The 26,785-nt window shown below is 52.5% G+C and overlaps 1 protein-coding gene across 1 annotated transcript; it reads left to right on the top strand.

Annotated features, from left to right (window-relative positions):
- The first annotated feature begins 136 nt into the window (after positions 1-136).
- HGD (homogentisate 1,2-dioxygenase) lies at positions 137-26,453 on the top strand. Its single transcript, XM_037388326.1, has 14 exons — positions 137-291; positions 5,827-5,898; positions 8,383-8,471; positions 10,150-10,255; positions 14,169-14,228; positions 14,706-14,797; positions 15,399-15,433; positions 16,627-16,706; positions 16,841-16,940; positions 19,962-20,086; positions 20,666-20,770; positions 21,940-22,066; positions 25,326-25,507; positions 26,105-26,453. The coding sequence occupies exons 1-14, from the start codon at positions 277-279 to the stop codon at positions 26,234-26,236; spliced, it is 1,320 nt and encodes a 439-aa protein (XP_037244223.1). The 5' UTR covers positions 137-276; the 3' UTR covers positions 26,237-26,453.
- Positions 26,454-26,785: the final 332 nt, after the last annotated feature.

Genomic DNA, 26,785 nt, shown 5'->3' with positions numbered 1-26,785 from the left:
TGGCAGTGAGGGAACCCAGTCCCCCTCACCCCCTGCTTATCATCTTCAAACGGATCCCGGGCTGGTCCTGCGCCGAAGGGCTGGTGCTTGGTTAAACACAGACTGGGCTGAGCAAACAGGTTGAAAACTCCTGTGGACTTTCTCACTTGCAGCACTGTCACCCTGCCACCAGCCCAGCTCGGCCAGCCAGCTAGCAGGCTTCGCTCGCAGGCTGCTTCGGCCAGGGACCGGCCAGGGCTCTGTGGCTGCTCCAAGAGGAGGAAGACCAGGAGGAAGATGACCGGCCTTCAGGTAAGGAGTCGGTGTCTGCGACCCCCGGTGCTGGCTGCGGACACCCCTTCCCTGCCGACACTGGGTTTGGTGTCAGTGCGTGTGCACCTCCTGGTGTTCCAAGGTGTGTTTTTTTAAAGCTCTCTTGGGGTAAAGGATTTCGCCGCTTTTCATCTATGAACAGGCTTTTCTCTCCCTCTTCTCCTTCTTTGGAAACTATTCTTGGTCAGGCTGTCCCAGCACAGGACCTCTTCATCGCATGATTTGTCCTTCCCCCACCCTCCGCAAGCACCCCTCCTCCTGCCCCCGCTGCCAGGGGGGTGTTTCCCCCTCAGCCTATGAAATCTGGCTGGCAACATCTGCCCAGATGTTGCAACCCCAGCCACCATCTTCTGCGGCAGCCCAGGGGAGCAGCGGCTCCATTCCAGGGCAGTTTCTCAGCACCCCTCACATGGCACGCTGGCACATCGGGGTCCAGCCGTGCCCCCCTCTCCGAGCCCCAGAGGGGCAGCCAGCAGGAGCTTCCCCTGCCGCCGTTCCTGCAGCATGGGGGAGGCTGGGGAGAAGGGTGGGATGCGGTGGGGTTGGCGTTCATGTGTAGGAACACGAGACTTACAATCCTGGATCTCATCAGCATCTCGTCATTGCTGGGGGGCTGCCCCGGGGCCGTCAGGGTGCGTGAGTGGCAAGGGCTGGCCCCAGGACGTGGTGGGTCTCAAGGGTTTGTGCAGGACCATCATGCTTCTCCCCAGACTCTGGGGCTGTGGTTGTCACTAAGCCTTTTCCTGGCTCTGGATATACCCGAAAGACACATGGATGTGCTCCTTCACCACCTCCCGCCGTGTTTGTTATTTTACACCACGGTGTTACAGGTCTGCTGATCCATCTCTGACGAGTCCTGTCTCATACAGTGAAACGTCACCGTGCCTCTTCCTTGCCTGTCCCCGACACCCCTAGCTCTCACCATCCTCTTTCAGCAGTGGGGCAGCCTTGCCCCTGCACCACTCTGGGTGGGTGGGCACTGGTTTCTGCCACGGCTGTGACAGCATCTGCCATGTACAGCTGCAGCTCCGCTTTATGTAGTGAGGATATATCGAGCTGTAGCCCTATATATAGTACCAAAGACAGCATCTTCCATGTCCAGCTTCAACTCACTCCTAGCAGACCCTAACACCTTGTTGGCTGGTGTGACCGTGGCTGCAGGCTGAGCACGGCTCTGCCCAGAGCTGGCCAGAGGAACGAGCTGCTGTGCCAGCACCTCCTCTGAGGCATCATATACATCCACACCCCACTGTCACCTCTCCCCAGCCAACTTCCCTCGGCATCTTTCCCCCAAGACCATTGCTTCGCCCTTTCTCTCCGCTCCTCCTGGCATCCACCCTTCTCTTGCCTCCTCCACCAAGTTCCCCCATGCTGGAGCTGGGCAGGTCTCTTCAGGAAGGGTCTGGGACCTGGACCACCCCCAGCACTTTTGGAGCAGAAGGTCGGCAAGACGCCGGGGAGGCAGCAGCTCCTGCCAGGGATATTGGCCCCATGGCACCGTGGTGGCACCGGGCAGAGCTCCAGTTTGGGTGCTTTGGTTTTACCCCTCAGGGAGACTGTGGAGCCCCATGCAGGGGGTGAGACCTGCTCTGCTCACTGCCCAAATGCTCGTGTCCCTGTTCCTGCGGGTTTGTGTTAGACGCTGTGGTGCTGGCTGGACAGAGCCAGTACAAAGTGCCGTGCCTTTTGTGGGGTGATGAATATTGTTTTCCCGTGTCCTGCAGCACAAGCTGATAGAGAAATGTATTATGCAGTGTTTGAAGAAGGACCTTAATTATTTTGCAGTCTGTGTGTTCAGACTTCAAATGCGTTTCTCCCATGCCTGCTGTCTAATCCGGTGAACAAAAGGTTATAGTTTATAGGTCAGAGCACGACACCCATTGCGAGCACTCTGCTTTGCATCCCAGTTATTCCAATCAATGAGCTTTGCTGAATTTTTTATGCCGTGCTGAGCTTTTATCTCTCCCATTTTATTGAAAAACTACAAAACGAAAAACAAAGAGGAGTCAGATGAATTCCTAAGATCCTGTTTGCATATAAAGCTACAGGATCTCGAACAAAATAACAACAGTAATTAAAAGGAAAAGTGAAAACAAGGACCACAGAGAACTTTTTGTTCTACAAAGAAATCACTTGCCCAGTTACCAGAATAGTGCCCATTAACCCACCCAGCCTGGAGATGCCCAGAACATGGCTGGGGACTGTGGAGGCCAGGCAGAGACCTGGGGGGAGGCTGCGTGGGACTGAAAACACTGTGCCACTTCATGGAGAAGGGCTGGCTTCCATCCTGCCGGATCTCTGCCACCCAGGAAGGATGCTCTGGTGGAGGTGCTGGGTGGGCAGAAAGGGGTCATTTCCCCTGTCTTGGGGGCACCCTGTGCAATGCCAATGGAGAGGCAGGAGGTGGGCTCAGGGGGCTGGCAGGGAGAAGGGCTGTGATGTGCCTGGCACTTGCACCGCTGCTCCCAACAGGTCTGCACCGGCAGGGTCCCAGTGCGGTGCCCCAGAGCCCTGGCGCGTGATGCCTCCACACACACGGTGAGCTGGGTGACCCAGCTCTTTGTGGCAGCCCAAGTGGTGTTTGACACCGACCCCTAAGGGTGTGCCGGGGAGAGAATCCTCAGAGAGACTCAGGTCTGCTACAGGGAAAGACAAAATAAACGAAGCGAATGAGAAAAGCCACTCTGAACATCCAGGCAAAACCCTGGAGCCACACGCGGGGTGATAAATCACCGGGAGGATGATGTCTCCCCTCCCGTGGCTGCAGTCCTGCCAATGTCTTTGTTTTGGCCCTCGATGCAGTTACCTGAGGATTAATTGGGGTTTTTTCTTGGCAAGGAAGAATCAATTGACCAAACAATGATGCAGCAGCTTCTGCCCCCCCTCTCAGGGCAGCAGGGTGATGGCACCCTCTCCCAAACGCCACCTCTTCCCTGCCTCGGCTCCCCTGCCCCAGAGCACCCAGCCTCCTGCATCACTGGGTGGTGGCAGCAGCTCCGCAGCCCTCAGTGGTGCACAGCCCCTGATGGTGCACAGCCCCCGATGGTGCACAGCCCCCGGTGGTGCACAGCCCATGATTGTGCACAGCCCCTGGTGGTGCACAGCCCCCGGTGGTGCACAGCCAAGGAAGGCAGCAGATGCCGCCTGCACCGCTGCCCGGTGGTGAGCACTGCGCAGTGGCTGGCACCAGGTCCTCGCTGCTGAGCCGGGTTCCTTTCCGTCCCCTGGCCCAGCAGGCAGGAGCAAAGGGGCTTTTGGCGATGGGAACGGGCAGGCCAGCTATGTGGCTCACCAGCTTTTTCAGCCTGAAGGATGGACGATGGATTTCTCACAGCGAAAGTCTCCGTGCCGCCTTCCCCCCTGGCCCCAGCAGCGTGGCAAGGGGCTGCTGGGCAGCACATGCTGGTTACCACCAGACAAACCCACCCGAGGACCACGGACTGTCTCCTCCCAGTCCCCCACCAGCTTCAAGTCGAGCATCTTGCAGGTGATGCTCAGCAAAGCAGCCTGCACGTTGCGTTAACCCTCTCCTTGCTGTGCTAATAATGGCAGAACCTGCTGGGCCTTGCTGGCTGTGCCTCTAGAAAACGAGCCTGCCTCTCTCCTCCTCCTCTTCCTCCCTTCTTCGCCTTTTCATCTAGGCTGCCCCGCAGGCAAATGCTCCCACCACCTGTATGTGGCTGGTAGAGGAGGATGCAGTGCGGAAGGTCTCAGTTAATTCTGGAACTGCTGCAGTCCCATCAGATATTGCTGCATTTCCGTTTAAAAGAGGGGAGGGGAAAAAAAAAAAAGGGCAGGGAAAAAAAAAAAAAGAAATGCTCCAGTACAATACATTTGCCAAGGCTGCTTAGGTGACCTGCTGCTTTGCATATCAATATGCTTCTTGCAGGGGAAAGCAGAGTCCTGGTGATGCACTTTCGTTTGTAAGGAGAGAAATATCCTCCCCGAACTGATGGAAAGCGAGATGTTTTCAGGGCCAGGCTAAGCAGGGCTTCCAGCCAGCCTGGCTGCAACTGGGAAAGGAGTTTTCTTACAGATCCCTGGAAGGTGCCTGAGGAAACCACTGGGTTTCGCAGGCGGTTTTCGGTTTGCTCTGTGTGCTACGCTTGGAAATTTCTGGGAGGGGGGCTGCAAATTGCACAAGGATGAGAACGCCTGGGGGAAATAATCCAGGCACTCTAATAGTAAAATAAAGCAGGTATAGGGGCTTTGTCCCCCTGGCTTTGTGCCAGACCTCTGCCTCCCAGGTGCCGCACCGAGGGGGGTCCCTGCCACTTGCCGGGGTGTCTCGGCGCTGGAGCCCCCCGGCAGCTGTTGGGGTGCAGCCGCATGGCAGTGCCGCAGCCACCCCGGCACAGGCAGTGTGTGTGTCAGCCAAGCGCTGGCAATCCTGGGCTCTGCCATCCCAGCGCTGCTGGGTGAAGGCAGGTGACAGAGGGGAGCATTAATATTTAACTCTCTCCCCAGGCCACGGAGCTGAACCACTGATCGCTGCCAAAACACCTCCGTGTTCACGCAGAGTTCAACAGGGTGGCTTCGTGCCTTTCTATAGGATCTGAAGGGACTGTATTTACATTTCTGTCAGTGCAAAGCAAAGGTTTCTGTTACACCGGCTTCCCTTGTGTGCCTCAGGGTTACCGTGGGGCTTTTCTCAGTGCCGCAAAGCCGGGAGCCACGTCCCCTGGGATCCCGTGGCTTTTAGCCACGCGCAGAGCATCGCAGCTCCAGGCAGGGCAGGCACGGGAGGGCAAGCAGCTCTGTTCCAGCCATGGGTCCCTCCGGTATACATCGCCCTAGAAAATCAGATTATTGACATTGCCCTAGAAAATCAGATTATTGTCCGGGAATGGATTAATTCTCACTTACCGCCACGGTGGACAGTTCACGCCCCACTGGGCGATGCTTATTTAGGGCAAATCAGTGATACAGTTTAAGTCCCAGGTGAGTTTCCCTTCCTCCCTCATCCCACCTACATCCTGACCTTTTTCTTGATGGTCATGGGGTTGTATCACAAGAACGTGAGAACCAAATGGCTCCCACTTTCGGCCCCTGAGCATGTGAGTGCATAAATTTGCAAGGCAGTCTGCAGATCTTGCAACATCCCTTATTCAAGTGAAGTCAGGTCCAATGTGGATGGTGCTAGCATGCCTCCGGAATGCTGGTGCTCACCTCTTCCTGTACATCACCCTGTTGTTCTTGATACAGTCTGACTGGATATGTGATATTTTGCTTATTTCTCAAGTGCCTTCATGCTGCAGAGTGTGGTCAGAATAGATGTGCAGACTTGGCAGGAGAGCAGATCCCATCCGTGCTTCCCAGGCCACAAGTTAGCTACTGAAGTGAACCTAGAAACTGTGGAAATGGCCTGTGGCAATATGCAAGTAGATGACTTGAGAAATTCTTAATGCACACAAAGAGCCTGGAAAAACACACGGGGAAGTGATGACTGGGTGGTTTGGAGAGGTTTAGCTTGTGTTTTCAAATCGCTGATGAGCTGTGTGGTTTGTTTTACAGTACATGTCAGGATTTGGAAATGAACATGTTTCTGAGGATCCACGCTGCCCCGGAGCTTTACCAGAGGGACAGGTACCGAGTTTTTTTAAAGTGATTTATTAAAATTACATGCAATGGAGTGAATATCTGTTCCTGGGGCTTCTTTTCATCTTAACGTGTTTCCTTCCTCTCTGCCACCATGAAAGTCTCCAGGATCCTTCTTCATGCAGGACTGGAATAATAAGACATTGGCAAAAATCAGAGTTAAAGATTTCTGTTCATACGTTCTATTTTTAAGTTACTTGCGAGCTTCCAAGTTTCACCTTGAGGTTAAGACTTGCTTAAATGACCTCTGCTCAACAGCAGGGCTTTTTTCCAAAAGGAGTCTGTGATACAAGTGGCACGGAAAAGGAAGCCACCGGCTCTGGAATAAACCAGAGCAGAAGTTTGAAGCTTGGCAGAGAGATGTGCTCGTGCAGAAGAAGCAGCTTTGGGAATTTCTGTAGGAATTGGGTTTGTCAAAGCTGGTTTATAAGCCTTGGGCAGGAGAGCAGCTTCTTTGCAGGGAGGGGACATGAATGCCTGTAGTATATAAACAAACAGATCCATTCTTAAACGTTTTATGAACATGTTTTATGAAAATAAATCATGTGTCATTCTGTTTGAAAGAAAGGAATGGTGACCCATGTGACACTAGCCACTTGGTCTGCAAAGGCAAGAACTGAAGGGTTCAAGTGTTCTCATCTCTCCTGCCCTGGTCTCCGGTACACCAGCGCACATTTCGAGGCTGACTGTGCCCTCTGTTGGATCTCTGGAAATCCCTCGTGCTCGGATGGCAGCATCTGATGCTCAGTCAATGACATCTCTTGGAGCAACTCATCATCCTCTGTGCAAAGAGCCCAGTAGAATTAAAGTCAAACTGGGAGCTCTACACTTTGCTTTTCCTGAGTTCTCTGGATCTCCCCAGCTCTGACGTTTTACACATTGTGTGCTGGTGTGGCTGGTAACACACAACACAAGGGCGTGTTAAATGCATATATATGTCCCCCGGGTCTGCATTGCAGCCTATGGTGTGCCCACAAAAAAGACAGAGTGCTGTGCTGGGTCAGACTGGTGGCTCAGCTGGTGCAGTGCCTTGTTTCTGAGACTGGCTATAGCAGATGCTTGGAGAAAAAATGTAAGAAAGAGGCACCTGAAAACTGGGAGATTGGTAGTGGTGGCTGCTGGTCTGAACAGGCAGTGAGCTGTGCTCCTCGTGATGTCCCCGGGCAGCACCGCTTTCCAGAGGAGGAGGAGGAGGAGGAGGACCCCTCCAGCTCCTGACTGAGGTGCCCTCATCTGCACAGAGGTCGGCCTCGGTGTCCAAAGGGTTAACAGAAAAATCCGAAAACGAGTTAGACACAAAAAAATCTCCAGTCCCAGAGGTGGATCCTTTCCCCTCTGCAGTATTTATAAGACTGGCATCTGCAGTAGTGCTGGCTAAGATAAAAATGACAAGGGCTATTGATCCCCCTGCTTCACTGCATACTCATACGGACACGATGGAGTTTCAAGGCTGGAAGCTACGTGGGTTGTGAGAGCTTTACCTCTTCCCTCTGCCCACCTGTCAGGGCAGCCTTTGATGCCGTATGGATGGCTGAGTGGCTCGGCCGCAGCAGGGTAACAGGATGCTAAACTAGACCTTGCAGGAGGGAGATGGGATAGCAAATGGCGTATGACTGTCCCACCGGGATATTTCCTGCAGTTCTTGGATGCCTTTGCTTCTTGCTGATCTCAAACAAATAGACGCTGGCCTACTTAGATCAAAATGTTTCGTTTCTGTTCTCTGAAAAGGAGGAATCTGTCCTTCAGTCGTGAACTCACAAGGGCTGCTAAACCTGTGCTAGTGGTACCCACGGCTCTGCGAAGGGGAAGGTGTCCCCTCTGTGCTCCGCAGGAGGACTGGCACTGTGCAGAAACCCTGAGACACAGCAAAGGCTCCCACACAGGTCACCCTGCTCTCAGGCAGCAAACAGCACGGGCAGGAGGAAGGAGCAAGCCACCCAAATGCCTGCTCCATCACCCCTCCCCTGGGCAGAGGGCAGGAGGAGAAGGGGGCCCTTAGCGCGCAGGAGCGGAGAAGCAAAGGTGCAGCTGCTGGGAGTCTGTCCTCTGGAAAGCCAGCTAGACACGAGGCTCTGGGGCAACCCCTCTGAATGCTTGCTCCTCAGAAAAATCTGGGCATGATAACAGTCTGCTTTGCAATCTGTAAGCACTGGGAATAACCCCCTTTTCCCTGACGCTCCCGTTGCTGGTGCTATGAGCACTGCCCTCTTGCAGCTTGTTCCATGGCTGTGCCGATTCCTCAGGGCACTCGTGTGGGAAAGGGGCTGGGGGGCTGGGTGGTACCCGTGGGGCACCCAGCATCATGGGAGCAAGAAGATACAGCTTCCAGGGCTGATGCACAGCCTCAGGAGCAGAGTCCACCCCATGGCATCGGGGTGCTGGGCACCCATCACTGTGCTCTGTCTGGGGCTCCACAGTTAAATCCCACGCTGCCACTCCTCACTCCTTATTTTTCCTTCTCCTCCCATTCAGAACAACCCTCAGGTTTGCCCGTACGGCCTGTACGCTGAGCAGCTCTCGGGCTCTGCCTTCACCTGTCCCCGGCCCACCAACAAGCGAAGGTACTGTGACCCCCAGCAGCGGGCGGGTGATGGGGGGCGCTTGGGGCATGCAGCAGAGAACGATGGAGGAGCTGCCTCTGGGCCACCAGTGCCTTCTGCCAGCTGAAAAAGCTCCTGGGAGAGAGACAAGGGCAGAAAACCATGGGAGAGGGAAGGCTTCAGTGGGGTGAGTGGGTTACAAAAATGCTGAGAAAGGAGGTGTTGGGGTGGGAAAGAAAGTGGTTTTCTGAGCAAGGCGAGGAAGGGGAGGTGATATTCATGGGGGCCAGATGGTCCTGAGTGGGCTGTGTGTGCTGTGCAAAACAATCTCAGGGTCTCAGCCTGAGCGCCTCAGCGCTGCTGCGACTGGCACTGGTAAGCACCTGATGGACAGTGTCAAAACCAAGCCTCTGAGCAGGAGCCCTTCCTCTTCCTCAGGATGCTCCTGCGCATGGGCTCGGGCTGGTGAGGCGCTAGCTTGGGCTGTACCAGTCCTGGGACTGGCCAGGGGCTCAGAGCAGAGCCAGGCACCCAGCACCCTGCCTACCACCCCGTGCTGCCAGCACTGCTGGGGACGGCTTGTTCCAGCCAGCAGCAAGCGTCCTGGAGCTCTGTCCCAGGCGTCATGCTCCATCCATGACCAGACTGCAGAAGATGCATTTCTCATTTCACTTCTCCCACGGTGGCTTTTCTGTCCCTTCTGTTGTTCGTTCAAATGAAAGGCAAATGCATCATCCAAGCTGCCTAGCAGAGCTCTGCTCTCGGGGCTGGTGCCAGCTCGCGGTGTGCGTGGGAAAGGGATGAATCATTGTTTGCTGCACAAAGACGTCCTTGATGGAAATTTTCCAGCTCTCAAGGGAGAGCTCCCTCCTCCCCTCTCCCACCTACCCAAACTGCAACCACCCCTGTTAACACATCAAAGGCACTGGCAGCCCTGCCTGTCTCAGGCTTTCCCCATCACCTCTGCTCACCTGCCTGATTAAAAGCCCAGTTTCAGGCTTGGCTGCACCTGTGCATGGTGTGCGGATGCTGTTCGCAGCTGCTGGAGCAGCAGGGGCTGCAGCCAGGGACACGGCAGGCAGCCAGGAAGGAGAGTGACAGTCCCAGGTGGCAATGGAGGCATGGAAGGCCTCCTACAGCATCCCACATAAAACTCTGGCCTTCGCTGCATGGGCTTGCTGGTGGTCCTATGGGCGTGGCCAGCCAGGCATAGGATGCTTCTTGCAGTAGCGCATCCAGATTCAGATACTGGACGGGACCTTCTGGCTCCTGAAGGTTCCTCTGTACGTACAGTTAGATACTGCGCTCATCCCGTGTCCGGCCGGCTTTGTAGCTGTGGTTAAATAGGTTTTTATTTCACTTCAGAGGTGGCTGTATTGCAGTGACAGATAAAGCTGTATCTTTATTTTTTATATACATATATATAGGTGTGTGTGAGAATGTAAATGTATGTATAGGTAAACACACATATAGGCATTTACCTATATAGAACAGCATATATTTATAATTAGAGCCTATAACAAAAAGCCATCTCTCTGGCAGTCTCTGCCTATGAGCTAGTGTTTGGTATTTAATACTTCTGGCCCAGTTGCCACCATCATAAATGTTATTAATGCCTTCAGGAGCTCAATCAGCCGGCAGCCACCCAGAGGGTTTAACCTCTTCTCCAGGCTAATCCAGGACTTTTCTTTCTTTGTAGCTGGCTGTATCGGATCCTACCTTCAGTCTGCCACAAACCCTTCAAGCCTCTCGAGGAAGGCCATTTGACACACAACTGGGATGAAGTTGAGCCTGACCCCAACCAGGTAACCATGCTGGAAAGAGCTCTGGTCCTGCCAGGATGACAGCCCAGCGATTAAGCTAACAGGGGTGCAAAGGTGCTGAGCTGTAAGAGGTCTGAGAAGAGCCGTAGGGAGCTGGGGGGCTGGCCAACACAGGGGCTGGGGTCCTGGGTGCCACCCGTTGCTCCTCACCTTTGGTTCACCCAAGGAAAGACAGACCTTGAGGTGATGCTTGTTGCTTCCCACCCTGATGGATGCTTGTGCTGCTTCCCAGTGTCACAGGGTTTGACTTGTGCTTTCTATCATCTCCCCTGGAGGCTCCTGTTGGCCACCTCTCAGGCCGCTTTCTCTTCTTCTCCAGTGTCCCCCATCAAAGGCTCATCATGCCCGGGCCCGGCAGGCAGAGCAGCAGCATGTCTCTGCCATCCACCCCCTCCTTCCCTGCGCTTCTGGAGAGGCTGCTGGCTGCCAGCCCATTTCTCCGCAGCCCTTGTGGGAAATCAGGCTTCATTCTGGAGAGTCATGCAGAGACATGGCATTTGTCTTCCTCTGTTACAGCCTTGCCATCATCTTTAATCATGATTTCTTCCCTGCCAGCCCCAGAACATTTGGCTTTGCTAAGCTGAGTATCTCCTCCTGCCATTCTCCTCTCAACATCATCTCATGGCCATCAGTTTTCACTCTGCTCAGGTTCTGTCCTTTGATGCATCATCATTAGCTAATTTCCAGCCTCCCAGCGGCCTCCCCATTTGTCTAAATACTTTCCCAGTTCTGCTGGAATATGTTTTCCAGCCACTGACAAAGGAGTGGTGACCGGCTCATATTTACGTGCCTTTGGTGCTCCTTCTCAGATGAAGATCCATTGACTTCTGTGACCACTTCATCCCTCTCTGATGCTCTTTTGCAGCCCACATCTACTGTTGTGGTTATTTACGGTCACAGTAATTCCATGATGCCTGGCTTTCCAGCATCTCAAGCCATTTACATGCTGCACATCTTTTACTTAAGGGAACAGCCACAAAGCTCCTGCCCACTCTCTCTCACCGCTCTCCATGGCAATCACCAAACCCAGAGGGATCATTTCCTAGCAGTAAGTGGGACCCATCTTCCTGCTTTCCCTCTCATCCTCTCTGAAGCAGAGCCAGGGACCAGGTTCAGTTTGTTGGAAAAGACCGACACTTCCCTGCGGCGCTTTGCGTTTCGCCCAGCTCACTTAGGGAGCTTTCCCAATCATCATCCATCTAAAAGGATGGCCATATGGAGGCACCTTATGCAAAGCCCTTTGAAGTCAATGGGAAAAAATATCCTTTAACCTTGCCCAAAGACAACGACAGAATTATAAAAGGCGTAGGGGACAAAACAGAAAAGGGGACAAAGGTGATGAAGAAATATGGGTAGCATCTGTGCAAGAAATGCAGGAACAAAGGAAAGCTCTCCAGCCTGGAATAGAGATGACCAAGGGAAGCTATGATTAAAAGGCAGGGAGAAAACAAATACCAATTATCAAACGTCACATTAAATTAAAAATAAAAAGCGTCAGCGGTGGAGCTTCTTGCAAAAGGATGCAGGTGGATTCAAAAAGGGATCGGACAAACCTTGGGAAGATAAAACCCCATAAAATAATAGTAAGCACAGAGGTGCCATATCTCAGGAGGCTCACGGATGCTGCAGCAAGGAAACAACACTAAAAGCCCCCCCCATTTTAAGCACCTGGTGCTGGCTGCCACTGGCTGTCTTGGAATTCTGGCTCAGGGCGCTCCTTCTCTTCTTGCGCTGGTGACACCCAAGTGCAGCAGAGACACGGTGGACAAACGGCGCAGAGCCAGGCAGTGGCTTTGCAGTCTGCAAACATTTCAGAGGAGAGGGGCCAGACACCATTTTCAGTTGCAACCAACAGGCTGGATGACACACGCACTTACTGCTCCCCTTGTCCCACGGGAATGACAGCTGTGGAGGTGCCCACAGGGACCGAAGTGAAAATGGAGCTGTTCTGCAGGGACTGCACTATACTTAGTACTTCGTCTGTAGACTTACTGTCATCTTCTGTATTCCTCAGCCAGAAAAATTGCTTCTATTTAGACCATCTTTATACCTGACATTATTCCTTTTCTTTCCCCTGTTCTCCCTCCCCACCGCCTCTCTCCCCCTCGTTTTCGGGGTCTTCTCTCTTTGTCCCTCTGCGTGTCCTTTTTGTCCGTATTTCCCAACGGTTTCTACCCACTGGGTCCCAATTCCCAACCCCAAAGGCTTAAAACAGTTCTTGGAGGAACAGCTCACTCTGAGCCACCACCGCTGGCCCTCACAGATGCCCCGAAATGAACGGGACCTGGGGGAGGTCCCGCTGCTGGGGGTGGCAGCAGGCTCTGCAGCACCTTCTGACCATGCTTTGCTTTGGCTCTGGTTCACGTCTGGAAGGCTGTCTTGGAAGCCAAAGGGGAAAAAAAGCTTTAAAGAGGGCTGAAAGCAAACCCTGAGGCTCACTGGCTCATCTGTGAGGTGCCAATGTCTCGCAAGGGTCACAGCTGATCTGCTGGCGGGTGCATTTGGTGTCTCCATCCAGAACACACAGGTTCTCCAGCAGCCTCCTCCCCTCCACCCAGCAGTGTGACCCTCAGCAGGCACTGGCACGGAGCTGCCCGGGTCTCCCAGGGAGGAAAACATGCCTCTGCCAGGCAGCGAGCGGGATGGGGGGCGGAAGGGAGGAGGGATGGATCCAACCCCGGTGACCCAGGGCTGCCACGAGGCTGTGGTGGTGGGATGCCCTGGGGGAGCAGATGGCTTTGGAGAGCAGAGCAGAGGGGGCCAAGCTGCGGGGCCAAGCCTGGGGTGCAGCCGATTAATTAGCGACGAGCCCCTGCTTCGTTCAGCGCTGCTGGCGATGCACTGGCTGGGTGCAGCCGCCTGCTTTCTCCCAAGGCCGGCTCTCTGGAGAGCCTGACAAGTTGCCTGGGCACCCACATTTTGATTTGGTGTTGGAAAACTGCAACACGGCTTGGGGGAATTGAATAACTTTGTATCCCTTTCCAATTTAGCCAAAATTTCACATAGTTCACAATTTTGGGGAGCAGCAGGCACAGACACAGAGTCCCATAAACTTTGTTTTCTCAGGGCAGCAGCCTAAAAACATGTTGAGAACCCGCAGGTCAGGTAGCTAAAAGCCAGAAAATGTTTTTGTGGGTTCCCAGAGTCACAGCGCTTTCTTCTGGGGTCAAGCGCATCGATGCAGGGGATACATCTGGCAGCTGCCGTGTCAGCATCCTCCTGATTTGGGGGGGTTGGGTTGGCCTGCACTGAACCCCCCCAGCGAGGAGCTCTCAGCTGCAGCACCTTGTTCCCAAGAGCTGCAAAGACCCTTAACACAATATTAGCAGTAATAAATACTTTGGACATTTCTAGCACCTTCTGCCTGAGGATCTCCACAGGCTTTTTAAGAAGTAATTAGCGCTGCTCGCAGCTCCCACTCACGCAGGTAGAGATTTTTCTGCTTCAGATGTGGAGAAAATGAGGTGGAGCAAACAGAAGCGTTAAGCTCAGGTCATGGAGGGAGTGAGTCATCCAGCACGGAGCGGAGCACAGGGCTGTGACGATTTGGCTGTGCAAAGACAGCTGAACTGAATTTCTTTGCTGTCAGTAGTGTTGTTAGTAATAGAGGGAGAGACAGCTTTTAAATAGGATTATTTTTTTTAACCTTTGCACCACACAGACCTGCCAATTATTTTACAAAATTATGATTAAAAAGGAAAAGAAGTGCCATAAATCAAAAGAAACCTGTAAACCAAATTAAGCAAGGCAAGGAGGAAAGAGAAAGCTACCTCAGCTAGCAGAGGGCAGGGAAGCCGGCGGGGGGACACACGGGGGTCTGCTTTCTTTGGAATTGCCACCTTTTGTGTTATAACCACTGGCATCCCTTTCTTGCTTTTCGTTTGCTGGAATCTAGCTGCGATGGAAACCTTTCGAGATCCCCAAAGCCCCTCAGAATAAGCTGGACTTTGTGAGCGTAAGTCAGGGGCCAGGGCACCCTCCACTGCTGCTGCCCCTGGGTGGTGGGGGGGCACGTGGGATGCTCAGCGTCGGGCTAACAGCAGTTTTGCCACTGCTGGGCTTGCAGAGCGTCTGTGGGAGGGGGGAGAGGCTCCCAGATATCCACCAACTGACAGTGGACTTGATTTTCTTCATTGCCTTTGAAGGAACTCTTAAAAAAAAAAACCAAAACCAAACACACAAACCCCAACCTGCAGCTCTCCCCAGTTCCCAGGCTGGAAAACACCAGCTTACATGGATTTTTAAGAAATCCTTCATCTATTAAAGGAAAGTCAAGATGTCTGGCAAAAAGCCATACATGGGAAGGCTGGTAGTGGTGTGGGAAGCAAGGAGAGAGGGTGAGCCCAGCACGGGGGTGGGATCAGGGGAGAAAAGGGGGCTGCCCCCTGCCCCGTGCCCACCACTCACTCCTGATGCGTTGGCTTTCCCGCAGGGATTGCACACCTTGTGCGGTGCCGGCGAGCCCAGAGCACGCAACGGCATTGCCGTGCATGTCTTCGTCTGCAATACCTCCATGCTCAACAGGTCAGTGACTGCTGCTCCGCAGGCTCGGGTGCCCATGGCTGGCTGCCCACACGTGTACAGTGTCACTGTCTTTATGTCCCTGTGTCCATATGTTGGGTGGTGCTCATGGTGTCCATGGCAGGCTGTGCTCCATGGCCAAGCACGGGGGGAGTGGGGATGCAGCCTCCAAGAGGAAGGAGCTGGACATGGGGGTGCAACAAGAGGGGATGTGTTGGATCCAGGTGCTCTTGGCTCAGGGACCAGAGCTGCTCCTTGGAGGTCACCATGCACACAGCCTCTGACAGGCATTGCTACCCCTGCAGCGGCTCATGGGGGAAGCCAGCCCTGCTCCCTAGTTTACAACGTCTGATGCAACCATGGCCACAACAGCAGAGACCTGGCAGAGGTCAGAGGACGTCCTGCTTCCCGGCCAGGCATATTGAACCTCCCTCTGCACCAGCCAGTATATTGCATTCACTGACCTGCAAATAGCATTTCTGGTGCTAAAGGGGAGACCTCTGCCACGTCATTCTCCAGCTCAAAACCCCCAGCCGTGGTCGTGGCATGTGTAAGTGCCTGGGGCTTACAGCATCTTGACCTTCCAGTTCTCCTTTTTCTTTAGATGCCTTTATAATTCAGATGGCGACTTCCTGATTGGTGAGTTGATGCTTTGGCTTGTCCTTTCCCCCACAAGGGTCTACCTGGGTTGCCACCTGCTGCCTCTTTGTTCTTCCAAAGCCTTGGGCCCAACAGCCAAGATTTGGAGGAGAGGGTGGGCTTCACCCTCGTGCCATCCCGATGTGGTGGTCTGGCACCAGCTGGGCTGCTGGGTGGGTTGCACTGCTCCTGCGCAGCTCAGGGAGTGCCCCTCTGAGCCAGACCTCAGCTTTGGCTTTGAGCAGTGACACAGCTCCCTTGGTGCGGTGCTCAGCGATCGCTTCCCCGTGCTCCCCTGACCGGTATGAGGCACACCACAGGCGGAGGTTTTCTGGAAAACATAAGCCTCAAGATTTCTGAACAGCTTACAGCTAGATGCCTTCGTTGCTGCAGTCCAAGAGTATTTGGGATGGAAGCTTAACTCCCGTGCTCCACCAGCCTCAGGCAACCAGGCTGCCACACTGAGCATCGAGGTTGGCACATAAAGTACATATATGCCAAAAAATATTCTGAGCGATATCGTAAGTCTGATATTTGCTTGTGTCTTGGTTGACCGAGGGACAGAAATGCCTTCAGGTCACCAACAGAAACATTTTCCCCATCAAATAGCTATTAAATTGTTCTCACTCACCTCCCTCACTACTGTGAAGTAAAAGTGCTAGGGCAGGTGTTGTAAATCTGCTAGGTTTTTAAGTCAAAATGTGAGCTCCCCTGCACAAGGACAGTCATGGAAAACTGCGGACGTTAGTGAAGCATTGCTTCCACCCTCAGCAGTAGGGAGAATTAGTTATTCCCAGCCATCTCATGCCACCACAGTTATGACAAGGATGGGCATGTGCACCATTTTATCGTGAAGGTCATGAGACAGACACGTATGGCCAAAACCACAGCAAGTCCCATTTATTTGGGCTGTGGCACAAACGCTCCATCAAGGGACCAGGAGGTGATGGATGGCCAAGCCTCAAGCAGGTACCTGTGTGACGTGGAGGCCACGGGGCTGGTCTGGAAACTCTGCATCCAGCATGGGCATCTCTGCCGCAGGCTCCGCACAGGCGAGGGAGCCCGGTCCCGCTGTGAAGCAGGGTCAGAACAGGCCCGGTGCTCTGCCTTGGAGCCTGGGTGCTCTGGGGGGACAGAGAAGGTGGCAATCACCACGTTACTTCAGCTCCTCTGCCTGTATTTTGTTTCCACAGTGCCCCAGCAAGGGAAACTGCTCATTACAACTGAGTTTGGGAAAATGCTAGTGGAGCCCAATGAAATCTGTGTCATCCAGGTAAGCTGACTGCGCCTTGCCTGTGGCTCAGAGCCTGATGTTGAAGCAAGCCAGCTTCTGCATTCAGCTGTTCAAGGTCTGTCAGCAAACCTCCCGATCCTGGGAGGATCCTAGTATCTTCCTTTATTTTCCAGCAAGGAATGCGTTTCAGCGTGGAGGTGTTTGGAGAGACCCGAGGTTACCTCCTGGAGGTGTACGGGGCACACTTCGAGCTGCCTGACCTGGGACCCATCGGTAACAATCTCCCATCAGACTTACAGTGAAATTCATAGGGACAGGCAAGAACTGCAAGTCCCAACCCACCTTTTGATACCCTATGTAATACATCCTCCCACGCACGCCCTCCTTCACGAAGATGCTTTCTATCCCAGCACTGTTACTCCCCAGCAGAGCAAGCATCCCCCCCAAAAAATGTGACAACCCAGTCGTTCTGAGATTCCCCTGGCGCTGGAGACTGTTTCTCTCCCATCCTCTTTCCCACTTTCTCTCTACCCTTCTGGTCTGGGAGTCCCCGTCTGCTGGCTCTGAACATGTTCCTACCAAAAGAAACTCAAAAGGCAGTCATCGCTGAGGCCTCTTACAAACAGACATGGCATACGCTGGAGTGATAGGAGGGAATTTACCGAGTGAAGGGAAAGGCAGATTTCAGAGGCAGCAGATACTCTTGGAGCCAAATTTTAGATTTAGTCAGGTGTGTTTCTTCCCCCCACCTCTGTTGACAGAGGCACCTAGAGCTCTAGAATATAGAGTGCCTTAGTGTCAGAAGCTATTCCCCTCGGAGAATTAGAAATCAAGAAAATAAGCAGCAGAGGCACAGGACTCAGACCAGCACCACATTTGCACCTCTGTGTTGTGCCCCAGATCCACTTTCAGCCAGCACAGGTGTAGCTCTTGTGACCCACAGACCCTCTGCCAGCTGCCCCTGGGCTGGGCAATGACAGGTAGCAAAGGCACGGCCTCTGGCTGCCGCAGCAAAGGTACGGCAAGGGTGCATGGCACCTGAAGCCCCACCATCCCCGCTGTGATTTCCCAGGTAGCTTTCTGGAGGTTCTCAGCTCCAGTTATTTCATCTTCCTTACCCCTGGAATGCTGGCCTCCAAACTTTTCTTGCTGCAAAAAAAAACCAAACACCTGGCTGCTGCTGCTAAGATTGTCACAGGGAGGGAAGGTGGAACTTGCCCCATAACAGCTAAAGTAGCTGTTGTAGTCAGAGTCCAACTCAGTCAGCCTCACACAGGGCACCAGTTGTTGCAGCACAAACTAGTAGGCTGCAACACTGTCTGTGCTGTAGCTCCTTCCTCCAGAGATCAGACCACACTGCTACCCACCCACCCACCCACCCACCCACCCACCCACCCACCCACCCACCCACCCACCCACCCACCCACCACCACCAACCAACCAACCAACCAACCAACCAACCAACCACCAACCAACCAACCAACCAACCAACCAACCAACCAACCAACCAACCAACCAACCAACCAACCAACCACCAACCAACCAACCAACCAACCAACCAACCAACCAACCAACCAACCAACCACCAACCAACCAACCAACCAACCAACCAACCAACCAACCAACCAACCAACCACCAACCAACCAACCAACCAACCAACCAACCAACCAACCAACCAACCAACCAACCAACCAACCAACCCACCCTCTCCCACACTCCTCAGGGCTATTTAACCACTTAGTGGGGACGAGCTACAGCTGCACATCATCCAGGTCCATCAACCCACTGCCTTCGAGGCAAGGCCACAGCTGCATGTTACCAATGTTAATCAACCGACCGCCTTCATTCCTCTACAAGTCACCACAAACCCCATACCAATAGTTCTCTGCTTTTGGACCAGTGTTTTGAGATGAGTTGGTTTTTTTTTTCATTTTAGGTTCTTTTCCACACTAGACTGGGCTTAACTTCTAGCTCTCAGTGAGATCTAAAAGGCTGGCCCTGCCTGAAGCAACCTAACTAGGTGTTACCGCTCAGTAACAAGCTTGGCGTGGCCCATCCGCATTCAGGGGGCCTTTGCAAACATCTCATGGCCACCGTGACAGTGAAGATGGTCATTTGTACAGTGGGGAACTGACCCAATTTGCAGCTGTTTCATGGAACCTGCCTCAAGCATCTCTCCTGTATGACGTGTCGGGCACATCTCTTTCCACATCTAGCCCACCGTGGGTTTTCAGCAGCTTTCCTCTCAGCCAGCTGAGGTTACCCACCTTCACCCAGTTCTCGTGCTCCGTGCCTGCTCCACTTGATGACTGATGTTGCTCCAGCCTGTTTGTAACAAGTTTTCCCATTAGCTGGTTTTTCAGACACTGTTGGCATGGGTTTGTGTGGTGGATTCTCCCCGCGCCACCCCACCACCCCCCCCCGCCACCCCGCCCAGTCCAGAAGGCAGGAATCTATTATAAGGTTTATTTTCTGGAGAAAAGAAAATGAGTGCACTTGCCTGTAAACTTTTTCAGGAGGTGGCAATTATAAGAGCTCCTCTTCTCACCACCTACCTGCCTTCCCCTCAGAGACCAAGATCCTTTGTATTTCGGTCTTACTTTATTCTGACTTCACTTTTCCCTTGAAAAATGACAGCTGGAGGAAAGCACTGACTGTTAAACCTTCGCAGCAGGTAGTAATGTCTGCATTTTTATCTAAGAAATTCAAACCCACTTTGTAACAATAATACTAATGAGAAGAAGAAGAATGCTTTGGCACCCATATGGTGCTTTGCACTTTGAAAATGCACTCCTCACACTAACCAACTGCTCAGTGTGCCCAGAGTCTGTAGGTAGCACTATCTCTTATTTTATTACTCTTTTTGCAAGCATTCAGAAGTTTATTTGGACCCCTCATTACATGCCTCTAACTTCTGCATGGCTGTGTCCAACCAGCAGGGTGTCTGGGAACAGAGAGCCACTCACCCTCCATTTTTTGATTAATTCCTAGTTGTTGCATGACTTTAATCGAGGATGACATGCTAATCATGTTCAGCAGGCAACGAGGGGAGACCTGTCTTAGTCACATAAGGGGAGCATGGACTTAAACGCTAGGATGTACTACAATTACCTACTCATACGAGCACGAGAAGTACATGACCATGTCAGGTTTCGCTGTGGGCCAAGAAGCAGTGAGGTCATTCAAACTGCAGAAAGGCACCCACAAAGCCAGAAAGTTGCAGCAGCCTCTCGCTGTGCTAGCAGGTGGCCCAAGAGCTCTGGCATTTCTCTTTTTTTTTTTTTTTTTCACAGGAGCCAACGGCCTGGCCAACCCACGGGACTTCTTGGTGCCCGTCGCATGGTTTGAGGACCGCCAAGTGCCGGGGGGCTACACGGTGATCAGCAAGTACCAGGGCAAGCTGTTTTCAGCCCAGCAGGTGAGGATGCTCTGGGAGAAGAGGGAACACTGGAGCACAGTGACTGCCGGTAAATGACCTGGGATGTGCAACTCAGTCACATGCACGTAGTCTTGGGAGGTCCTGCTGGGTTAAGCAGAGCAGGACTGAGCCCCTGCTTTCTTGCTTCCTTCATCTTCAAAAAAAATGTTTGTGAAGACTTGGTTGCCCAAAGACTCAACCATGGTCTTTGCCTCAGTGTTTCCGTGTGTTTGTAGTGGCAGAGTAGAAAAGAGGAGCTGGGGCTGCTATGGAAAGCCAGTGCTTCCTCACCGAGAGCCCACGTGGCAGCCAGCTGGCCTGGTTCAGGTGCTGCCTGGACACTCAGAAGCCCTTAGAGACCAAGCCCCAGGGGAGGGCTGAGGCTCACGGAATGGAAATGCTGAGGAAAATCACATCCTTGCGATGTCGGGCTGTACCTGAAGGCTTCGTGCTCCAGGCTGCAGCCACAACTCTCCCCACCACTAACCCATTTTGAATTTGGGAAAAAGCATCGCCCTGCATATGTGCAGCAAGTTGGCAGGCCGTGTACAGTAACCCTCCACCTCTCTGCTTTGGTAGGATTTCTCCCCCTTCAACGTTGTAGCCTGGCATGGGAACTACACACCGTACAAGTACCATCTGGAAAAATTCATGGTCATTAATTCCGTTGCTTTTGACCACGCGGTAAGTTCTGAAGCTGGGTAAAGCAAAGCGATGCTTCGTGGATAAATCACCTCGAGCTCCAAGGGCTCAGCACTCGTTAAAAAACACGTTGTGCTCTAAGAAACAGTCTGAAATCTCTTGCACTGCTTTCCCTGGACCCAAACCAAGCCCTTGTAGAGAAAGACCACCTCTTTTGTGGTAGAAAGACGTAACTGGAGGTTGATCGGCTTCTTAAACAGCTTTAAGCAGCTTAGCATAGAATTTCTGCACCCTGGAGAAGGGCTGAATGCTGAAGCCAACACACAACATGCAACTCAGCAAAAAGACTTTTGCTTCAAATTCTTGCCTCGGTTTCTTTCTTGCAGTTGCACAGCCTCCTTCCCCTGCTGCCTCCGAGCCCAGCACTGAAATTCATTTCAAGAGCTGGCAGCTTTCATTGCAATAATTTCTAGATCTCACGGAAAATAAAGCCCAAACTAATGTGAGCAGCTCTTCTAAAAAGGAAACCAGCCCCGTGGGAGAGGCGCCCACAGCGATGCCATCTCTCAGTGCTGCTTCTGTAAGTGGGTGTGCAAGGAGACTGGAGCATTTCTAGTGAGAAAACCAACAGAAAGCATTGTTTAAACTCCAGAAAAACCTGCCAGGAGAAGGATGGTTTTGAGATCAAAGCCCAGAAATCACTTTAGTGGACTAGAGGCTTCAAAAATCCTTGCAGCAAGCCACAATTTATCTGAAATTTGTTCTCCCTGTTTGTAAACTAACAGGGCGGTGAGGCTAAATGGCTCCAGCAGGATGTTCCTGTCCTCTGTAACCAGCTAAGGAAGAGCTATGGTCTTGTGGTAGGAGGAGTGCTGGAGACTGCTTCTGGAATTACAGCACCCTGCCTTGCGCGGCTGCCCCCACCCATGCCTCCAGCGCCGAGGGTGTTGTGCTTGGGGCAGCGAGGGCTCTCCAAAGCTGCTCGTAGGAAGAGCCACACATTCCCATGTCTTCCCCCCATGTTCAGCATGGGATCGAGATGCTGGGTGCTGTCATACAGGGTCACAAATCTCATCCGCACCATGCGGTGCAGGTGGTAGAAGTGTTTAGGCAAGGGAGAGGCTGTGTCGGTCAGGTTTACCGGCTGGCTGACCAGAGCGGACAGCTCTGAGCCCTGCTCTCCTTCATGCTTTTTGCTTTTCTTTTTTCAGGATCCTTCTATCTTCACCGTCCTGACAGCCAAGTCGACCCGTCCTGGAGTGGCACTCGCTGACTTTGTCATATTCCCCCCGCGATGGGGGGTGGCTAACAACACCTTCCGGCCACCATACTACCACCGTATGTCTGCTCCTCCTTGGTTCTTCCTGAGTACAGGGCTGCAGAAAGAAAACAAGCCCCGTTTCTTTGAGAGCAGGCGCAGGGAAGAAGCAGTCTGACAGGCTGCCTTTGGCACAGTTGCAGTCAGCTGCTCGGAGCCAGTCAGTCCTCCCTGGAAAATGAACAAATCCAAAGATGTTCCTATTTAGAGCATCTCAGAAAAACTTAGGGCTGAGGACTGGCTGCGTCTGCATAGATGGATGTGCCTGTACTCAAGGGGCTCCCACAGAGACGGGGTGCATATTGAACTTGGCATTGCACAAGTGTGTCAGAAATTGTCCTGTCATCCATGAGCTCCTTAATAGCTCACTAGAGTATATAGACAAAGAACAGGAGAAAGGAAGACATGATACCACAAGTGGTGAGAAGCGCAGAGGTGTGTCAAGCTGCCCAAGGCCACTCGTAGGGCAAGATCAGAGTTACAGCAAAGGAGAGCTGGCTCTCCTGAGCCCTCCTTCATCTCCCACACAGTGATGGAAGTACCCCTGGCATGTAAGGAGCCAGAGATCAGGAACTGGGCTCCTTCTCAGGCAGAGAGTTGGTTGAGGGTTTTGGAATTTGGCTGCCATCACCAGAGCTAATTTCTTTTGGGTAGTTTTTGGTTTCGTCTTGGCAGAGCATGGCCATGTGTTGAAATGAATGGCTGCTAGAAATCCAATTCCCCAGATGGGACTGTCCTTCAGGGTGGGGATGGGGCACCCTGCCCTGCGAGACCGAGGGGGGACTCTCACCCATCCTGCACCCCTTTTGGCAACAGCTAAAAGGCCCCATCTCAGAAGCTATTGAGGTTGCACTGTGGTCACTTTGAAGTGCTGAGAGGCTTTCTGCACACTTACTAACCACAGTTTAATAGCCAGCTCCTCCTGTTACTCAGACATATCTCCAAGCATCTTGGGGGCTGGCAGAATCAGTGGCACTTGCAAGCACAGCAGGCAGCTATGCAGCCATCTGGGTAAATCCCACCAGCAAAGTCCTGGCCTGTCATCCTGCTTTCATTTGCAATAATGAATCCCACATGGAAATGGGTCTCCTGACTGGCTGGGATAGTGCCAAGTCACTTTTTTTAGACCCTAAAAGGTGAGACGCAGTCCTAGTTAACCACAATTACTTTGCTGCCCATCATCAGAGCTGTGCTAATGTCCCATGGATGCGTCGTGAGCCCTAACGAACATGAAGTTGTTCAACCTTGCTTCGTTCGTGGTAGCAGACAGCTGAAATAACTCTCATTCTTTTGTCCATGCTGTGATTCTAAGCGCACCCATACAGCTACCCCAGCTACTCACCCCACCACAGTACCTCAGCCATAGGCTTGAACACTGGGTTCATGATGAGCCACTTGGTTGTCTGCTCATCCCACGCACGGAGGGCAGAGCCTGAGTGGGTAAGGCAGGCACCGCAACGGCCAGTTATCAAGGCACTGGGGACATTGGTTCCCTCTGAAATTAGTACCATGATGAGAATCTTGTTCTGGGGCAGTAGCACAGGTTCAGTGCTCTGAACTCTTCTCTCTCCAAATATTTCACAAGAGGCCCATTTTTTTTGCCAGCAACCCCCTGTTGCCTCCTCTTCTCAGGTGCAGTGGAAAGCCTGTGTTCAGAGAATTTTGTGCACTCAGAGCCACGGTTTTCATCTTGCACTAACTTTGCCCCATGTATAAATATAACAACGGTGGCCCAAAAATATTTGCCTTAGATACCACAACAATTTTACACACAAAGGTGGCTGTGCAGCTGATAAATACCAACTTCTCTTGGTCACCTTTCTACATCCTTGGAGGCTCTGAATTACTCCTAGGGTCTTTGGACCACAGGTTGGAAAATGTCTGATGCAGTTTTTATACTGTGGGCATATACTGCCCCATGTCTGAGACAGTACTTGTATGCTTCTTACCGTGCTGGGACTGGGTATCTAACGGCCACTCAGGGATTTTAACTTCACAACATCCTGCCTGTAGAAGACAACGCTATTTCACCGACAGGGAATGGAGGCACACCTAAGTCGCTGAGGGTCACACAGGCCATCTGTGAGCAAGTAAGAAACCGGTCTCAGCTCAGGTCTTAAGTCCCAGCTTGGTTTCCTACTCACCCGCCCCACTCTCCCTCCGTGCCGCTGTGAGCCCTGCTGCGGCAGCGCTGGCCACCCAGCCCTTCGGGTCTGCACAGTCCAAATGAGCCAAGCGCAGCACAGAGCGGGGTCAATGAAAAGCCCATAACAATCCAGTCTTACACGAGACACTGGCAGCCTGGGATGAAAATTAATGGAAGTTTGCATAGGTATATAGGCCAACCCTGCTTTGAGCTAAATTAGTATTGTTGTTAAACATTTCAGACCCTGGATTGTACTTAACGAAGACTGAACTAGTGGTTAAAAAGGGCTATATATAACACAGCCACAGAAGCCTGTCCTGGTTTTGCAAAAACTGACCACTAAGCAGAAAGTTGCCGTGTTATTTAGATGAATCACATCAGGTGTCCTAAAGCTGAGCGACTGGGCCGGCAGTTGTTACAGTACTTACAGGGAGCATAACTCAGTAAGCAGTGAGTGATTAGACACAGCCATCCTTAATTAAGTTAGTGGTGTACTACTCCGTTGGTTTCAAAGGGTCTACTTGAAGTATTCTTCCTCAGGGAAGGACAGGATTTGGCTCCTTGTCTTTGGGCACACAGTGGCTCTTGAGAAATAGGTGGATAATGGGTGAAACAAAAGCATAAGCACCTGACTGCACTGGAGGTGATAGAAGAATATCGAACAAAATGATTTGATGCTTATAACCTGAGACAGCAGACCAGGCTCTCCCACCAGACTGTTGGCCAGGCATTTTGTGCCTGTACCGTGGAGATGATGATGGAAAACTCCCTTTCCAGTGCTTTAAGATCTCTGATCCAAGTCTGTAAATATCAGGTTCCACCACGCAGCCCGTAGGCAGGTGTAGCACTTAAGCAGCTCGAGGCAGTAGGAAAAGCACAGGTCTGCCAGCATCGATGCACCATCGGTAGGGAGCTCTGTTTCTGAATCCAGATAATTAAGAGTGGAATAAAACCTGTACAGCTTTCCAAGCCACGCCTGCAGGATCCCCAGCATCCTCTCACGATACCTGGCTTAGAAACCTCTGCTCTACTGTCTGGCCCAGCTTAGCTTGTGGGTTTCAAGGAGCTCACGGCCCAGCTGCGATGCCTCCAGGCCACTCTGCCTTGCAACCTCTTCTCTATGCCTCCTGCAGGGAACTGCATGAGCGAGTTCATGGGGCTCATCAAAGGCCACTATGAAGCAAAGGAGGAAGGTTTCCAGCCCGGAGGGGCCAGCTTGCACAGCATGATGACTCCGCACGGGCCAGATGCCGACTGTTTTGAGAAGGCGAGCAAAGCCAAGCTGGAGCCTGAGAGGGTTGCGGAAGGGACCATGGTAAGGAGCCAAGGGAGCTAGAGGATTTTGAATACAGCATGGCACAGTGCCGCCTTCAAAGCACAGCCTGGCTTCTTGCTGGCAACTTGGAAAAGTACTCAGACCAAACTGCTGCAGCACTCACCTCCCGCACTGCTCAGCTCCCAGGAGCTGCCTTGGAGACATGTGATGCCAGGCAGCTTTGATCATCTGCCCACACAAATTGTTGCCTGAGCAGGAAGCTGGGAATTTTCATGCTGATTAATTTAATTTTGGTCTTAGCCTATGGACAAAGAAGAAAAACCTCTGAGTGTCCTCCTTTCTCCACCCCCTAAAATCTAATGATGATCACCAACAGAACCTTGAACTAGAGCTTTTGGAACAACTTGGCTTTCCTGGGGCTGCAGGGAGCACAGAGTCACTCTTGAGACCTGGTTAATACCAGCGTCGCGATGCCAGCTCTGAAGAGCTTTCTGCCCCTGGGTTAATCAGCCAGGAGGCAGAATTTGGCAGTGCTGGACCACACATACAAAGTCCTGTTGCAGTGGAGCAGGGCCACCTTGCCTGGATTTAAACCTTTTCTCCTTTGCCCTAACCTATCTTCCCTCTTCCCAACAGGCATTCATGTTCGAATCGTCCCTCAGCCTCGCCGTCACCAAATGGGGCCTCCAGACCTCCAACCGCCTAGATAAAAACTACTACAAGTGCTGGGAACCTCTGAAAAGCCATTTCAATCCTAAGTGCAAGTAAAGAGAAGTATTTGTTGTTTGCAATACGTGAGTGAAGGCAGGGAAATCCAGCATACCGACGTGTGGTGCCGCACTCAGCTCCGGCAACGCGGAGTGCTCGAGCACAGAACGGCATTTCCAGCAGCCACCAAGCCACGAAAATCCCCACTGCATTTGGCAATGCCGTTTAAAACCACCATTATTCTTACCAATTAAAGCTTTCCTGGTGACACACTGAAGCTGAAGTGCTTGCGCGGCTCTCACCACATGTAGGTGGTGTGAATGCTGTACCTGGTGTGGACATGAGGTGACAGCCAGCCCCCCGCTCACAGCGCCTCCTGAAAATACCACCCCAAATGTGTCTGCCAGAGGGAGAAGACAGGGATCCCCAAAGCATTTTGTGCTCTCTGTAGGGGGAGAGCTTTACAAACAGAGCTGAAGGATCTACCAGACCTAAGCCTCCTATTCGAGCAGGCCGCTCCAGCCTGCTGTTCTGTGGAGGATTGCCAAGGAAAGACTTGGTGGTCAGGAAAGTAGACCGTAAATCAGAAAAGATTGGAGAATCCACAGT

This window comes from Falco rusticolus, chromosome 5 (genome assembly GCF_015220075.1).
Source record: "Falco rusticolus isolate bFalRus1 chromosome 5, bFalRus1.pri, whole genome shotgun sequence".
In the NCBI taxonomy this organism is placed as follows: Eukaryota; Metazoa; Chordata; class Aves; order Falconiformes; family Falconidae; genus Falco; species Falco rusticolus.
This window is presented reverse-complemented; position numbering and strand designations above follow the sequence as displayed.

Coding starts and splice junctions, on each gene's coding strand:
- HGD (XM_037388326.1), top strand. Junction 15,434..16,626: donor AGATGGCGACTTCCTGATTG/GTGAGTTGATGC, acceptor TTGTTTCCACAG/TGCCCCAGCAAGGGAAACTG. Junction 25,508..26,104: donor GGGTTGCGGAAGGGACCATG/GTAAGGAGCCAA, acceptor TCTTCCCAACAG/GCATTCATGTTCGAATCGTC.